Source organism: Ochotona princeps, chromosome 24, assembly GCF_030435755.1.
Source record: "Ochotona princeps isolate mOchPri1 chromosome 24, mOchPri1.hap1, whole genome shotgun sequence".
Taxonomy (NCBI): Eukaryota; Metazoa; Chordata; class Mammalia; order Lagomorpha; family Ochotonidae; genus Ochotona; species Ochotona princeps.
The window spans coordinates 14647183-14664997 of NC_080855.1; the positions used below are offsets into that span (position 1 = coordinate 14647183).

Consider the following 17815-nt stretch of genomic DNA (forward strand, 5'->3'; position numbering starts at 1 on the left):
AACAAACTCCATTTCCTGCCCATGGTCAATGGCGAGGGCAAAAACATCTCTCAGGCTCGAGTGCACCAGGCCCTGTCTCCTAGGCAACAAGGGGAGGCCCCCGGGCCTCCAGGGGGCCAGGAGCTACTGGGTGTCAGGGACTGGAGCCCTAGTGACTCACTGCCTGGTTCAGGGGATGACTTCTCCATCTCACCCCACACCTCCAATATTCACTTCCTTTCAGGACAGCTACAGAAGGGAGACCCAGGACACAGACTACCCTGCTCAGTGAGCAGCAGGGGCTAGTGAGCCAGGCAGCAGGAAGCAGGCCATGCACAGCTTCTATCACTAAAAGAAAGTCTGCAGTGGCTCAGCAGGTTAATCCTTCATTTTCAAGTGCTGGCATCCCATATGGGCACCAATTTGTATCCTGGGTTGCTCCACTTCCCTTCCAGCTGCTTGCTTATGGCCTGGGAAAGCAGAGCAGAATGGCTCAAGTTCTTGGGAGACTCAGAAGAAGCTCCTGGCTCCTGGCTTCAGATTAGCTCAGCTCCGGCTGTTGTGGCCATTTGAGGAATGGAGCCAGCTTTCTGCCTTTCTCTCTGTAAGTCTGCCTTTGCAATAAAAGTAAATTTCAAAAATAGGAAGAGAGAGGGAGAGACACAGAGAGGGGAGGGAGGGAGCAAAGAAAGGAAGGAAAGAAAAAAGGAAGAGAGAGAGAGAGATAAAAGAGAAAATCTGAGAGCCATAGTTGTCGGGCAACTGAGGACATCATGGGTAATGCTGGCAGGAGGCACACAGAGGCCTGTAACACGCTGGACAGCTCCAGCCATACACATTCAACCAAGAACAATCAAGCCCAGGACATCAACCAGGAAACCTAGTGGCCATGACCCCGCCCTGTCCCCTACCAGCATAAGCACGGCTCCTCCACCCCATGTGCCTTGGTTTCCTCAGTTGCAAAATGGGCATGAGCATAAGGCTGTTCCTTGAAGAACTGACCTTGGCAAGGTCAGCAAGGCCGCACTCTCAGCATGTACTTGACTCGACGCCCACATCCTCAGCCCCAGAGTCCGGCAACTCAGCCCTCATCTCAGGGAAGGGTCTCAGCCCCCCTACTCAGCTATGGGTCTTGAGAGCCAACCCCACTCCCAGGGATCACCCTAGTGGACCCTCAGCCTGTGATGTGCCACATCCCTGCCCGAGGGACCGTGCTCAACCTCCTCCCCGCAGCACCTTCCTGCATGGCCGTGGCAGCCTCACCAATGCTGCTGACCACCATGGAGAGAGGAACCTACCAGGCATGGCAAAGCCACATGAGTCCCCTCAGGCCAGAACCCACCTTGTGCAGTGTCTGTCCCTGGACTGTTGCTCTGGGAACTGCAGGGATGGGGAGACCTGGGTCCTGGTGGCCACTTGCAGGTGCAGAGTGTGGCTGGAGGAGGCCTGGCCCGAGCCCAGGGGCCTGGACAGGTGAGAAAACAGTTTCCCCTCTGCTCGTACCCAGACTGCCCTGAGACACCGGCTTGACTCACACCATCTAGACCTGTTCCCTTTGCTTGTTTTCACAGCCAGGTACAATGCACAACGTGCCCAGCCGGATGTAGCGGCCCTAATACTAGACACCAGACAGGCCGGATCACAGAAGATTGGGGCAGCAGGAGGAGATGTCCCACACACCTAGCCCAAGGCAGCCTCCCACCGAGGCTATAGAAGCCACTTACCTCAAAGGTCACGACTGGAGCCAGGCACAGCTCCGTCACCAGCGCAGTCACTGTGGCCACCGTGGCATGGCCTGGTGTCTCCTCCCACTCATACAGCAGGCTGCTCTGGGCTGTATGGCCATCATCTCTGTCATCTGGATCTGGGAGAGGATGGGGTGATCGTGTGGAAGAATGGTGGGGTAACACAGAGGGCCCCCTGGGAGCTGTCTCCAGATGCCACCTGCACTTCCTCCCACGTAGCTGAGACATCAGGAGAGAGGAAAGGATACAGGACCACCATGGCAGCATTGCTGCTGATGAGAAACTGGCAATCTCCATGAACCCGTCAATGGGATGGGCAGATAAAGGGCGGCCCACCCGCCAGAGGATGCCCAACCCCATCAGAGGATGCCCACCCCAGCAGGGGACACCCAGCCCTGCCAAGGAATGCCCACCCTGGCAGAAGACACCCACCCCCACTAAGGGACGCCCACCCCCACCAGGGGACGCCAAGCTCCCTTCAATTACATGGGGCAGCTGGGCACACCTTTTAACAAAAAGACCCAAGTCACTGCCTGAGCCAAGCAAGAGACAGATGAACATGTGATGTGCAAACACACTGGCATCAAAACCAAAGCAGACTGCCTAACGGAGCCAGTCAGCTCCTGCAAGGCACTCCAACAAGTGCACGGAAAACAAAATTAATAGTCCACAGGGCCACTAGAGCGGAACAATAGGCTAACGCACCGCTTACAGCATCAGCAGCCCTAGAGCACACCAGTTTGAGTCCCAGGTGTTTTATTTCCAATCCACTGCCCTTCTAAGGAGTTCAGGAAAGCAGAAGATGGCTCAAGTCCTTAGGCCTCTGACAGCCATGTGGGAGACCCAGATGGAGCTCTGGGATCCTGGTGACAGCCTCAACCAGCCCTCGCCACTGTGCCTATTTTGGGAATAAACCAGCAAATGGGAGATACATCTCTTTCTCTCGTTCATCTCCCCTTCAAATAGCTTACTTAAAAACCTTTTTTGAAAGAGTTAGAGGTTACAGAGACAGAGGGAGAGAGAATCTTCCTTCTGCTGGTTCACTCCCCAGATGGCTGCAACAACCAGCAACAGGCCAGTCTGAAGCCAGGAGCTTCATGAGGCCTCCCACACGGTGCACGGGCCCACACTCTTGGGTTATCTTTCATTACGTTCTCAGATGCAAACAGCAGGCAGCTGGATTTGAAGTGGACCAGCTGGGACTCAAACCAATGCCTAGGTGGGATGCCAACACTGCAACCAGCAGCTTAATGCTCTATGCCACAATTCCAACCATATGCATAATCCTTTGAAACACATATGCACGCATGCACACAAGCACACAAGTGGTGGTCAGGGCCTGGGGAAGCAAGAGTGCAGGTTGATCTCATGGGGAATCAAGGTTTCTTTTAGGAGAGATGGAAATATTTTAAAGGTGACCACATGACAGATACACATCTCTGTACTAGAAAATTTTTTTTTTAAGCAAAAAATGTGTTATTTACTTAGGCAGAGTGACAGAGGAACAAACAGGAGAGATTGATTTTCCAAGGGTTGGTTCACTTTCCAAATGTCCACAATAGCTAGGGATCATCCAGACCAAGGCCAGGAGCCCGGAATTCCACCCAGGTCTCCCCCATTGCCTGCCCAGAAGCATGATAGCAGAGAGGAGTCTGGGGCCAGTGTTGTGGTGTACCAAGTTAAGCTGACTCTTGCAACACAGCATCCCATGTCAGATCGCCAATTTAAGCCCCGGGTGCTCCACTTCCCACCCACCTAGGAAAGCAGCAGAATGTAGTCCAAGTACTTGAGCCCCTGCTACCCTCACGGGACATCCGAATGGAATCCCAAGTTCCTGGCTGCTGTGGCCACTTGGAGAGAAAACCAGTCAATAGAAGATCTCTGCCTTTCAAAATAATGAGGTAATTGCTTTTTACTTTAAAGGGGGAAAAAATTCTTTTCCCACAGGATGGAAGACCTCCCTCTTAAATCTCCATGGAAACCAGTAAGAGGAACCCAAGTTCCAGGGGGTTAGCAAGAACTTTCTAGACAATCAGTAAATCCTCCTGAAAGGGGCAGATAGATGGACTGTGAGATCTGAGACCAATCCTCCCACAAATGCTGGAACCTGAAGAGCTCACCCTCAGTGGAATAGCCAAGCCTCAGTGAGTTCTAGAAGAGGCCGACTCTCCCAACCATTTTCAGAGAGGGCACAGGGGCATCCAGCTGGGGCCAGAGGGATGACAACAGGGACACCGTGAGGCTCCCCTGAGGACCCCACACTCTCTCTCACGTGACACCCAGGGCAGGTGGCAGCCCAGACTCACTGGCAACAGTGGCCGGATCCAGAGGTTCCTGGCGCAGCAGAGCCAGCGAGGACAGGGTGCGCATGCGCACTGTGCCTGCCTTCTCAACCAGCGGCATCACCGGATGTAGCTCCTTGCAGGACACCTGCCTGGAACCTCTGTAGGCAACTGAGGCGGGAGCCCAGGCCAGGCTGCAGGAGGGGGAAGCAGGAGAGATGGCTCAGAACAAGGTCTGGCTGTAATGGCCCCCACCCTCAACTCCCTAAGCCTGCAGCAGTCAGGACCAAGTGGGGCCACTGAGCGCTCCCAGCCCTGCAAAGGCAACAGCAGGTGAGAGGATGGGGAAGAGCAAGTTTCTCAAATGGTCCCCTCTCCACTAGGAGAGACACTAAAACCCAGGTTTGAAAGCACGGAACATGGACATCACCAAAGCAGGTGCGGGTGCAGGCCTGTCTTGGCAAGACCCCTCCTAACAGACATTCACAGTAGTACCAGTCCTCACATACATACATCACTTCCGGCTTCAGCGAGTGGGCACGCATAGGCAGAGAGCGGAGCACTCACCACTCCTGGCACAGCCTGGGAGGCCAGGGAGGAGCGTATCCTGTGCAGGTAGCACTGAGCCAAGTCCTTGGTCTTCAGGAGCCAGTCCCCGTGGGGCTGGTATGTGGTGGGACACCAGCCCAGGATGTCCACCTGGGTGGACAAGTCATGGGGGTGGATGGAGGGAGGGCAGGCATTAGCCTCTGCTCCCTCTCTCCCCTCCCCGCCTCCCCCTCACCTCCTCGAGGGTCTTGGAGCTCGGGGCACCTGGCAAGCCCTGCAGGACACTCAGCAGCTTCACATTCAGCACCCAGCGTGGCTTGTCTCGGGTGTGGACACAGGTGGGCCACACGCCCAGCACGCAGCACAAATCAGAGTGGGAATTGGCCCAGGGCAGCACTGCAGGGGGCAGCGGAGGAGAGGGGTCAGGTGGGGGGAGGGGCCTCCTGCAGGTCAGCCCCCCAGGGGAAGCATCAAGGCTCCTCTCCTCAGTTAGCTCTGTGGGAGCCCAGGCTTAACACCACCAGGAACAGCATATGCAGGTACACAAGCCAAGCACAAGGACCCAAGCTTGGGCCCCCAAAGGCTGCCTGCCTTGCACAGTGGCTCCTGCACCCTGGACTGGAGCTAAAGGCGCCTAGTACTGAGTTCTGTGAACTGCAAACATCTGAAGGACCGCAGGTGCAGAGAGAGAAGCGTTCTTGGAACCTGCCACCTGCATAAGGACAGAGGCCCCAGAAGGAGCTGCAGAGTGACCAGTCCCCTCTGGGACGCAGGTCACAGACGGGCCGCAGGATGTCTCTACCACACCAGACAGCCTTAGCCACAAATTACTGCCTCCCCCACTATGCTTCCCTGGCCCCTTTTGTCCCTGCTACAGATAACTCAGTGTCCCCTGGGGTGCATACACATGTCTTCTCCTCCCAAGCCTGCCACTCTGGGGGTGTTCACCCTCCCTCCCACAATGCCCGGAGGCAAGGTGGGAACCACATAGACCTTCCCTCCTGCCTAGGGCCACAGAACCCAGAATTGGGGACAGCTGCTGGTGGGAACCACAGAGCAAGTCGAGGTAGGATGGCCTTCCTAGGGTGCAAGATGCCCAGACCGGGGCTGAGGGAGGGGGAGCCCCACCACCCCAACAGGAGAAGACCCCAATCCAGCAGCAAGCCAGGTAGAAGCTTGGAGGCCATGAGTGATCCCACCTCTGCCTTCCCCAGGGAGGCCCTGTCCCCTCCTCTCCAGCTTCAGCTGGGGGGGGTGCCCTACCAAGGCAGACAGCTCAGAGTTGGGGGAGGGTAGGGGCCCAGGCCTGGGCAGGAGAAAAGCTCATGGTGCCGCCCCTTCCAGAATAGCAGGTGTCAATGTGGCCTTGGGGGCCTGTTGCCCCTGACCCAGACTTAGCATTTCTGATGAGGAGCTGGGCACAATGGCCCCTTGGCGGAGACCCTCCCGGGCCTTTCAGCGGGGAGCCATCTGCCCCTGGACCCCTGGACAAAGCCTTTAGTTTTCCAACAAATGAATTTGCAATATAAAAAGGCAGAGGAATCAGTGATGAGGTTGTGTCCCGGCTGCTGGGGCTGGGAGGCCACTGCGGCCCGGACAGGAAATCCTGGGAAACGCCACGGACAGAGAATTCCAGGCTGGGTCACCGCGGGTGGGGTGGGAGAGGACCTGGGTCCCCTCTGTCTGGGCAGAGTGGGGTGGGGAGCAGGCAGTCCCCATCCAGCACTACCTTGCAGAAAGTGCTTGGGAATGGGGGTCCCACTGCAATGCGGAGCGGACACTGGGGGTGACAGGCTGGTTGAGGCGGGGCTGAGGGCCTCCCACTGGAGAAGAGAGGGGCTCCTGTCACTTGTTGGGGCCCGTGGCTGGGCATCTTACCCCAAACTCTCTGACTCCTCCAGGAGCTGCACTTTAGACCCCACGATGGACAACACCTGAAGGTCCTGGAACTGAAGCAGGAAGTATTGTGAGCCAGGGACACCCCGAATCATCCCCCCCCCTAGTCATGCAGGGGCCTCAGCACGAGACCCCTCCCTTGCACAAAGTTCTAGCTTCTGGTGACAGACACTGAATTCCAAGGGGCGAGGGCTGAAATGGCCAAGTTTCTATTGCTCCTTGCTACAGGTCTGCCAAGCTCTCACTTGGCCAACTAAGACCCTGGAAGTGGGTGTGTGGGGCTCCTGTGACCAGCCAGCACCGACAGAGGCAGGCTGGGACCATGTGCGAGAGCCCAGCCCAGGGCAAGCCTGGCATGGGCCAGTGTCAGTATGGTGTGCCCAGGTGTGCACACGCATGTGTTTGGTGCAAAAGACTGACTAGCCCAAAGGGAAAAGTTACAATCCTCACCACCTCCTCAATGCCACCGATTTCACTCAAAATAAACAAATAAACAAAGCAATCAAGAAACATAATGCCTTAGCCTCTGGAATAGGCTAGGCTCCCAGCAGAAGTTAGGGGCTGCACAGTGATCTCCATTCGCCTCCCACTCCCACCCATGCCCATGGCCTGTCCAGAGGGGCCCATGTGTCACAGATGTCCCACGTGGACACACTAGGGTTACACACAGCCCAGGGTGCGTGCTAAGCATCACTCTTGGTGTTCTCTGATCTGTGAGTTTGGGCAAACAACAACATCATGTCCACTTCTAGAGCACGGTGCACGGTCATTCACCTTCCCCTAAGCCCAGCGCCCAGGCCCAGTAGCAGGTTCAATTACTGCTTGCAATACCAACAGCCTGCATCAGAGCACCAGCCCAAGCCCTGGCTGCTCCTCTCTTGATTCAGCTTCCTGCTACTGTGCCAGGGAGATCAGGGGAGGATGGCCCAAGGGACCCTTGCACCCACATGGGAGATCCAGATGGAGCCTCCTGGCTTCAGCCCAGCCGAGTCCCTACAGCCATTTGAAGAGTAAAGCAGCAGATGAAAGATCAGTCACCCGTTCTCTTTCATGTTTCAAATAAATCAATCTTTTATAAAGATTTATTTGTTTTTATTGGAAAGGCAGATTTACAGAGAGGAGAGACAAAGATTTTCCCTGTGCTGGTTCACTCTCCAAGTGGCCACAACAGCCAGAGCTGAGCTGATCCAAAACCAGGAGCCAGGAGCTTCTTCTGGGTCTCCCACGCGGGTGCAGGGTCCCAAGGTTCTGGGCTGTAATCAACTGCTTTCCCAGGCCACAGGCAGGGAGCTGGATGGGAAGTGGAGCAGGTAAGACACAAGCCAGCACCCATATAGGATTCTTGGCATACAAGGAGAGATATTAGCCACTGAGCCATCATGCCAGGCCCAAAATAAATAAAAGTCAATAATAAAACTCAATCCTGTGTTGCCTTAAACCAACTCTTCACCCCCCAACAACAATTAAGAAAAAAGTAGCCATCATCCCCCACGCTGGAAAGCCTGGCGTAAACCCCATCTGATTGGCACTGGATGCCTGCCCAGGTTCCACATCCCTTGGCAGCATCACCATCGCCACTCAGGGTCTCTCACCTGCCATCCATGGAAACTTATCCTACAAGTTTGCAAAGGTAGGGACAAAGAAGATTCAGGAAAAAAAAAACACAACTGAGTCGTACATGTAAAAATGGTTAAAAAAGTAGGCCGGGCACAGCAGCTTCGCAGCTAAAGTTCTGGCCTTGCATGTGCCAGGATCCCATATGGGCGCCGGTTCTAATCCCGGCAGCTCCACTTCCCTTCCAGCTCCCTGCCGGTGGCCTGGAAAAGCAGTGGATGATGGCCAAAGCCTTGGGACCCTGCACCCACGTGGGAGAACCGGAAGAGCTCCCGACTTCTGGGTTTGACTGGACCCAGACCCAGCAAGTGTGGTCATTTGGTGAGCGAACCAACAGATGAAGATCTCTCTCTCTCTCTCTGTAGATCTGCCTTTCAAATAAAAATATATAAATCTTTAAAAACAATAAATGAGGGGCTCGGCAGTGTGGCCTAATGGCTAAGGTCCTCGCCTTGATCCCATATGGCTGCTGGTTCTAATCCTGGCAGCTCCACTTCCTCTCTATCTCTCCTCCTCTCAGTATGTGACTTTGTAATAATAAAATAAATCTAAAAAAAAATAAATAAAAAAATAAAAACAATAAATAAGTTCAGCAAGGTTGCAAAGCACAAAATCAGTGTGTCTAATCAGTAACTCTGAGCATTGTAAAGTTAAGAAAATTCCAGGGCCCGGCGTGGTAGCCTAGCAGCTAGAGTCCTTGCCTTGCATACGCCAGGATCGCACATGGGCGCTGGTTCTAATCCTGGTCACCCTGCTTCCCTTCCAGCTCCCTGCTTGCGGCCTGGGAAAGCAGTCGAGGACGGGCCAAGACCTTGGGACCCTGCACCCACATGGGAGACCCGAAAGAGGCTCTGGGCTCCTGGCTTTAGATCAGCACAGCTCTGACTGTTACGGCCACTTGGAGAGTGAATCAATGGATGGAAAATCTTCCTCTCTCTCTTCCTCTGTGTATATCTGACTTTCCAATAAAGATAAAATAAATCTTTAAAAAGGAAGGAAGGAAGGAAGGAAGGAAGGAAGGAATCCCAGTGAGAAGTGGAGCTGATCTGCACTACATCACAGATGAACATTACAGCCAGTGAAGCACCAGAAACTGAAGGTCTCCATTGTCACCGGGGAGGCATCTGAAGCAGGCAAGTCCAGCGCCACGGAGCACATTCTATGTGATTTCGTTAAAGAGCAGCTCAAAGACAACTGCAAAGTCATCTATGGCAACAGAGTAGGCAGGAAGCTACTCCAGAGACAAGCGATCAAGGTGTGTTATTTCTCACTTCTCACACTGGCAATAGTGGATTCACTTAAAATTCACTCTAGGGTCCAGCGTGGTAGCCTAGTGGCTAAATCCTTGCCTTGCATGTGCTGAGATCCCATATGGGCACTGGCTCATGCCCCAGATGCTCCATTTCCCTTCCAGCTCCTGCTTGTAGCTTGGGAAAGCAGGCAAGAATGGCCCAAAGCCCTGGGATCCTGCACCCGCATGGGAGACCCGGAAAAAGCTCCTGACCCCTGGCTTTAGATCGGTTCAGCTCCGGCCATTGCAGCCGCTTGGGGAGTGAACCATCAGACGGAAGAACTTCCTCTCTGTCTTTCCTCTCTGCACATCTTTGTAATAAAAATAAGTAAATCTTTAAAATCAAAAATTCACTCTATACTTCATGTACTAAAAACCTATGTGATTGGCTGCCCTAAGTGGCTGTAGGGACTCCATTTTCACCCCCACCCCGCCAAAATTGTTGAAATAAACCAATGCTTTATACTATTGCTTTCATTTGACATTACCAGCGTTTCTTAAATGCTAACAGCAAAGCAAACATATGAATAAAACTGCAGCAGTGATGCAAGTTGCTTAAGGCGGCGGGGTGGGGGGGATCCTACTGGTGTTCTGATGGATATAACAAATTCTATCGGTGTTCTGATGGACGTTAAAAAGTGGCCAAGACCCTAAGGCAGTGGCAGCTCTGGCTAGCATACAGGCATGTTTGGTACATTAAGGATTCAGAGGCCCCTCTGAGCCGCCCCATGAAAGACCCGTTCCTTTGGTGAAGATGAAAACACAACAAAGCAGTTTTTGAAAAACTGTTGTCAGGACACACTCCAGTCGGTTCAAAAATGTCTCACAAGTCCAAGACCAGACCTCAGTGGACACTAATGGCCATTCAGAAGAAGTGGGAAGCAGTAGGAGGCTTCTCCAGGAAATACATGAGTCATCAGAGGTGGTACAGAGGAGAATGCGCAGGCCTGGCCACTCACAGGGACATGAGAGTTTGGGGAAGTGTTGATGAAGAGAAACCTGAAACCACCAAGTGATGCCAGCTCAGGATTCCGCCAGGCTACCACCACTGCCCCTGACCACATACCTCTCTCACTGGCACTTGTGCACCCTCCACTTCCAGTGCAGGCCTAGTGGCCCCACTCAGGCCTTGATGCCCATCCAAGTTTGTGTCTAAAGGCATGTACTTAGTTTGACTTTGCTAACCTTTGGCACCTGCAGGCCTGCCGTTCCACCTGCCCCTAGGCACCCCTTGTCCCCATTCTGTGGCTCTTGTCTACAAGGAACAGCCCTAGACAGACAGACACACACACACACACACCTTGCTCAGCCCCTGCAACTATACCACTAAGTCACTGTAGGAAATGGTACCACATCCTACAACCAACCACAAGGCACCATAATTCCTGTTCCTCTCCTGACCTCACCTACCTGGTGTGATGAGTACTTCAATGGGGGGCCCTGGGGGCTATGACTTCCCCTCAGCCCTCCCAGCTCATCTCCCAGCTGCTCAGGGATACTCACCTGTAAGACCACCTGGCACGGGCCAAGCACACCCAGGATCACCAAGCCCTGGAGGCCAAGGCCACTACCTTCCATGGGGGCTCCCTGCAGGCCAGTGCTGGTGTTGGTGGCAAAGCGATAGATGTATCTGGTGTCCACAGGGAAGTGGGGCCTAGCCAACCCTGGAAGGCAGACGGGAGCAGCGGCTCAACACGGCACCCTGGCACCCTGGCACCGACCTCAATCTCACTTCAACTACTTGAAGTCTTTGCTCCCTCTTCCCTTTTGTCACCTAGGTCCCAAGCAGCCAGCTCCCAGTCTATGGGACGCCTGGGCAGTGCACAGCCCTGTAAGGACTGGAGACAAGGAGAAACCTAGCAGTTAGCACTTGATCAGCATGCGTCACCATGATTGCAGGCTGGGCTGTCTCCTGAGAGCTCCACGCTCGCCAGGACTTCTCAATGCCACTGATGCTTGAGGCTGGACAACCCTGCTATGGAAGGGGTCCAGCAGCACCCCTGGCCTCTGTCCCCTTGGTGATGGTCACACAGCCAAAAAATGTCTCCTGCCAACATCAAGCGGGAGTAACAAAATCACCCCAACTGACCACCAGTGGTCTACGTTTCCATGAACTCATTTCAACCTCATGAGCAATGCTGTAATGAGTCCTATTTTATCTGCTCTACCAGAGAGGCTAAGGCCCAGGCAGGTGGACTCCTCTATGGACACATGGTCAGGACTTCAGCCTGGGCCACCCGACTCCTTCCCACAACCGTGATGGACACCAAGGAGGTGAGTGGGGTGGGGGGCTGTTTTCCTGATTTCTGCAGGAGACAGGGCTGTAATGTTGGCTGGGATGGAGGCAGCAGGTGCTCTGGGGAAGGGCTCTGTCATGCTCCACCTGTTAGCAGGGCCTCCAGGGACCCAGGGCAAAACCCCTCATCCCATTGTGGCTGCTCTTCCTCCACCCAGAGGCACAACCACACCTCCAGGTCCCGGGATGCTTTTTCCCCTTCAGAAAGAGCTCACCTCCCCGCAGGGACTTTTCCAAAGGAAGCAGTTGGCTAGAGACTGTGACACCTGGGGACCTGGCTTGGGTTAACCACATGGGTGCCCCCAGGACTTGAGAGAGACTCACCCGCACACCCCACCATGCAGGAGGCCTCCTGTCCTCCTGGTAAATCTTGAACTTCTGAAATCACAAAGCAGATGGAATCAGGTGAAGGCGAACAGGGAAGGGGGAGGGGGCACTGGCTTGTCAGCACAAGATGAGCTGAAAATGCCTGGGTGCCCACACCGGTCATCCCAGGCCTAGAAGGCCTCCCCTGCGCTATGCCCAACCTGAACTTCCTCATCCCGGAACTGACTTCCTCACCCTTGGACCACCCCAGCCTGTTGGCTAAGGTCATGGCAAGGCCTCCCTCCCTCCATTTCCCATCCATCCCACCCCCTCATCTGGGCTCAGCTCAGAGCAGCTGAGCATGCCCAGGCTGAACAGGCCCCTTCCCATGCTACTGACACACCTGCCAGCCACCATGACAGGAAGCATGGGCCCACATAGAGGAAGGGCAGGGCCAAGATCCAGGAACACTCCACCTACTTCCCCATAAAAGTCCTGAATATTTCTGCCCTTTATTGGAATGTACCTCCCAGTTCCCTGAACAACCCACATGAGTTCATGCCTAGTCGGAACACAGGGCCACTCCCCTCCCAGATGTACCTTTGCTATCTCAATAAAATACTTGCCACTCTTAAACCCACCCTTTATAGTGGCACCTGGCAGTGAGTGCCTGCCGCCAGCTACCACCTCTTCCTGCCTGCATCTCTATGGTGATTGCAAAGCCATAGCCTCTCGCCCAACAACAGCCCCCTAACTATCCTCTGTGTGGTGGCTCAGCCCCTCACCAGCAGTCAGAGTCATTTTGGAAGATACCTATCTGGGGTCAACACTATGGCACAGTGGATGAAGCCTCTGCCTGCAAAGCTGGCATCCTAAACAACATCAGCTCTGGTCCTGGCTGTTCTGCTTCGAATCCAGCTCCCTGTAGTGCACTTGGGAAAGCAACAGCAGATGGTCCCAGGGCTTGGGTCCCTACCCAGGTGGAACACCCGGATGAGGCTCCAGGCTCCTGGCTTCACTCTCGTCACTGTGGCCATCTGGGGAGCGAAGCAGTGGATAGAAGCTCCATCTGCTTCTGTTTGTCTGTCACTGTGCCTTTCAAGTGAATGCATCTTTTTAGGACACAACAACAACAACAACAAAAAGAAGAAGAAGAATTCCAGGCACGGTAACAGAAACGGGTCCAGCATCACACGGCCTGACCAGAACTGTGAGCACCACACACCCTCAAGCTTTGGGCCCAAGGGCTCATCGTTGTCCAAGTGGTTCAAGCCCACCTAGCAATCTGGGGGTCAGCTTAGCCCTCCAGCCTCCCCTGGCTCCCACAGCCCCATCCATCCTTCAACAAATCCACCTGCTAGTTATCTAGGTGGGGACAGCACTCTAGAGATTGAAGCCACCTGGGTTCCCCAGGACTGCTGGCTTCGGGCACATACATGCTTCCTCAAATCAATGGATCCAGTGGCTGGCCACTAGTAGCCCAGACCGACTTAGTTTCTGCAATGGGTCTCAACAAGAAACATTTTTCCTGGTAAGCTCCCTTGTCTGTGTGTCAGGGGGTCCCCATTTCTGTACCTCTGAACCTCTCAATCCCTGCAAAACTTGAAAGTAATGTAATTATCTGTACTGCTTTATTGAGCACTTTTCCCCACTACCTGCTTCCCCAGTAGAGATGAAAACATGAATGATACCATCAACACTTAGATGCTCTTACGGCATACCAGGCACTGTTCCCAGCAATTCATAGATTCGACTCCTCTATCTCCCGTGAGTGACCAGCCCAGGGACACCCAGGCAGTCAGTGATGGGCCCAGGGTTTGAACCCAGGCTCCATAGCACACTCCACTGTCTCAGGCCAGAGAGGGCAGGAGTGAATGAAGAATGCACAGGCTGACACACCCAGAGGCTGCAGCAGGAATGGTGGTTGCCGGTACTGCTCTCTGCCAGGCCCTTCCCAGCCCAACCCAAGCCGGACTGGACACCTGAGCCCTCCCCTACCTGCCCAGGTCTCACCTGAGGCTGTCCCACCGCATCTGCTTCCCAGTCGCACCCATCCCTCCTGCCACCGACTTGCCTGGGTCATTTCCAGGCATTGGCTGGGGCCTCATGTGCCAGGCACCCAGAGACCTTGCACGACCTGCTCAATCTCCCCCCAACCCATCCACAACTGGTGAGGGCAGCCGGCCTCTTTAATCCTTGCAAAAACAAATCACCTCCCCACAATAGGGGAGAGTACGCCGCTCTGTTTTGTTTAGACCCTGTGCAGGGAAGACTTTGGTGGGGTTTTCCATCTGGTCATTTTGTTTCATTTGACAAAAAAAAAAAAGAATCTTTGTGCATTAATCAATGGATTTCAAAGAAGATCAATGGATTAAAAACACACACACACACATCTTAAGACATATAATCTTACCCATTTCCTACCAGCTTCCCTTCACCTCTCTGGTAATCTAAAACCCTGGGCAAGTTATCGTACTAAACTACTCACGCACAGCCACTGGACTCTGCATCATGCACAAACCATGAGCCGCCTTCGCCTGTTTGGCCCCGCCCATGGCCTCCAACTGCTGCAGGGTGAGCTCCGATCCTCACACCCTCACAAAAGCAAAGGCAAAGCTCATTCCAGGACAGATTCCGCCCAAATGCGGCTAGAATGGGGACTCCTTGAGTCGCAGTTAGAGCCTTCTGACTTAGAGACATCCTTGAACCCCATCTCAGCGTTCTCCAGTTCTGATGCCTGCCCTTCTTTCCTCCAACCCACACGGGTATACCCAGGACCTGCCAGGGTGCCTGGCACACCTCTGGTACTGGAGCACAATGAGTAAACAAACAAACAAAAACAGGTCCACTGCATCCTCCGAAGCACCTGACACGTGGCTGGTGTTCAAGGAAGTCTTTCCAACTTGTTTCATTCGTTTAAGTTAGGGCCAGGGAAACTTCTCTGCCAAGGGCCACTTGGATATTTATTCCATCATCTACAGGCCACACAAGAACACCGACTTAAAAATGAGCCTGCTGTGTAGTTTGACTGGGTTTTGAGTCCCGCCTGCCTGCAGTTGCCGTGGCTGGACCCAGTGACTTTGCAGAACTCACACAGCCTCCAAGCCTGGCATTTCTCACTGCTATTCCCAGTGAAAACCTGGTAACTCACTTCAGACGTGGCAAAACCTGCCAGTGTGTTTCAGACCGATTCACATCAGCCTCTACTCTCTCAATTCTGGGAAACTGAACAACACGTATAAGCAAGGAAGATCATCAAACACTGTGAATAAAATAGAAATCAGATTTCTGAGAACACAAAGTATCATTAATATTTGATTATATTTTCTAATGATACTGCCACATAGGATTCAGAAATGCATGTGACAAAAATTAAATTCACTTTTTAAGATTTATTTATTTTGGGGCTTGACATGTTGGCCTAGTAGCTAAAGTCCTCACTTTGAACGCACAGGATCCCGTTGGGCGCCAGTTCTAATCCTGGAAGCCCCATTTCCCATCCAGCTCCCTGCTTGTGGCCTGGGAAATCAGCTAAAAACGGCCCAAAGCCTTGGGACCCTGCACCAGCACGGGAGACCCAGAGGAAGCTGCTGGCTCCTGCATTTGGACTGGCTCAGCTCTGGCCATTGGCGGTTGCTTGGGGAGTAAATCATCAGACAGAAGATCTTCCTCTCTGTCTCTCCTCTCTGTATATCTGACTTTCTAATAGAAATAAATATATGTTTCTGGATGGGAAGCAAGGCTGCTGGGATTAGAACCAGTGCCCATATGGGATCCCGCACAGGGAAGGCAAGGACTTTAGCCACTAGGCTATTGCACCAGGCCCCAAATTAACTTTTTCTAAAAGCTAGTTTTGAAAGCGTGTACCTGCAGAGTACTTGTACTAGACACGGTTTCATTCGCTCTGCAACAAGTCCAAGTTCATCTTCCAGACATCCCCAGCTTCAGATAACTGCTTAGCATCTTCCCACATCATACCACGCAATCCCCTTGACACGACTCAGCGATCAACCTGCCTGAGTCTGGAAGCTGGTCTCTGCAGCTGCCCTCCCCAGCCCTCCCAACCACCCCCCACGTCCCAAATCTGGACTTCCTCCCCACTCACACTGGGCAGAATCAACACAGCACACGAGAGGCAGCACAGGTTTGACTTACTCCCTGAAGTTTCTGCTGCCATTGTCCCGAGTAGGGCCACAGCCAGGAGTCGCACAGACGCCAGCATCACCCCCAGCCCGGCTGGCCGCTGGCCCGGGACAGCCCCGCACCCCAACCTCACCTCCCAATCCACTCTGCCTGGCCCTGAAAGGACCTCAAAGACTCAAAGAGCTCAGCCTGCATCTTGTCTCCCAGCACACGGGGTCGGAGGGAAGGAGGGGGCCAAGTCGCAGCCAATCAGAAGCTGCTGCTGAGCTGTCAGTACCCCCTCTGGGAGGCAGGGGCCAGGCAGCAGGCAATTCCTCATCAGCCCAGGAGGAAAGCAGACCTGCCTGAGGCTTGGTCAGCTGCACTCCCAGGGCAGAAGGTGATGTGCCACGGGCTGGTTTGGGCTGGTTTTGTGCCTTTGGCTGTGGTCCCTGCTGGCTTAACCCTGGCAGCTCTTCCCATAGTGCTCACTCCCCCTCTGCGTTGTCTCTAAGGGGACACCATCTCCGCCCTCCCCACACAGACACCTGTGAAAAACATGCTGTTTGAAAAAATATTTGAAAAGCCAAGTGATGAAGAGAGATCTTCCATCAGCTGGTGTAATCCCTATGTGGCCACAACAGCCAAGGCTGGGCCAGGCTGGAGTCTGGAGCCTGGAATTCCACGCAGGTCTCCCAGGTGGGCAGCAGGGAGGTGGCCAAGCACTCAAGCCATCTTCCTCTGCTTTCCAGGTGCATTAACAGGGAGCTGGGTTGGGGAATGGGGAGCTAGGACTTGAACCAGTGTGTACATGGAGTGCAGGGATGCAGGTGTCCCAAGTGACACTTTAACCTACCATGCCACAGCACTTGACCCTTAACAGACTGTCTCCTTTTAGAGTAATTCTAGAAGCAGAACGACTCAGAGCAAAACCAAGCATCCAAATGCCCAGCTGCCCATAGAGTGCCCATGCATGCCAAGCAGTGAGCCTTCCCAGGCATATGTGTGCCACCCAGGGCCCAAGGCACAGGGTCCACACTATGGATCATTCTTGGTGTTGGACCCATCACTACCAAATCTCATGGAATATTCCACTGCCCTTGACATCCTCTGGGTGCTACTGATTCATCCCTGTCTCCCCCCCAGCCCCTGGGGACTGTCCCTACAGCTGTGCCTGTTTCAGAAGGCCAGGGTCAAAATCATGCTACCTAGGCTTTGCAGCCAGAGCCACTTTTTTCTCTCTTTATAAGATTTATTTTTATTGGAAGGGCAGATTTACAGGGACAAGGAGAGATAGAAAGATGGTATATCCCCTGGTTCACTCTCAAAATGGCTGGCTGCAGTGGCTGGAGCTGAGCCAGGAGCTTCTTCCTGGTCTCCCACATGGGTGTCCAGTCCAAGGACCTGAGACCCATTCTTCATTGCTTTCAGACTACAAGCAGCAATTTGGATCGAAAGTGGAGCATCCAGGACATGAATCAGCACCCACATGGGATGCCGGCACTAGCAGGTGGGAGATTAGACCCCTGAACCACAGTGCTGGCCCAGAGCCGCTTGCTGTTTATTTATTCATCTATTCATTTGGAAAGTCAGATATACAGAGAAGGGGAGAGACAGAGATCTTTCATCTGCTGATTCACTCTCCAAGTAGCCACAATGGCCAGAGCTGAGCTGATCTGAAGCCAGGAGCCAGGTCTCCCACAGGTGCAGGATCCCAAGACGTTGAGCCGCCCTC

General features: G+C 53.7%; 1 protein-coding gene across 1 annotated transcript in view; it reads right to left on the bottom strand.

The window, feature by feature from the left end:
- Positions 1 to 14513, bottom strand: part of LOC118757798 (uncharacterized) — an 80241-nt gene extending 65728 nt beyond the window's left edge. Inside the window, 9 exon segments of the mRNA XM_058681086.1 lie at positions 1704 to 1843; positions 4031 to 4152; positions 4154 to 4200; positions 4574 to 4705; positions 4791 to 4871; positions 4873 to 4951; positions 6434 to 6504; positions 10860 to 11020; positions 14447 to 14513. Coding sequence (XP_058537069.1) covers positions 1704 to 1843; positions 4031 to 4152; positions 4154 to 4200; positions 4574 to 4705; positions 4791 to 4871; positions 4873 to 4951; positions 6434 to 6504; positions 10860 to 11020; positions 14447 to 14513 — 900 coding nt within the window.
- Positions 14514 to 17815: the final 3302 nt, after the last annotated feature.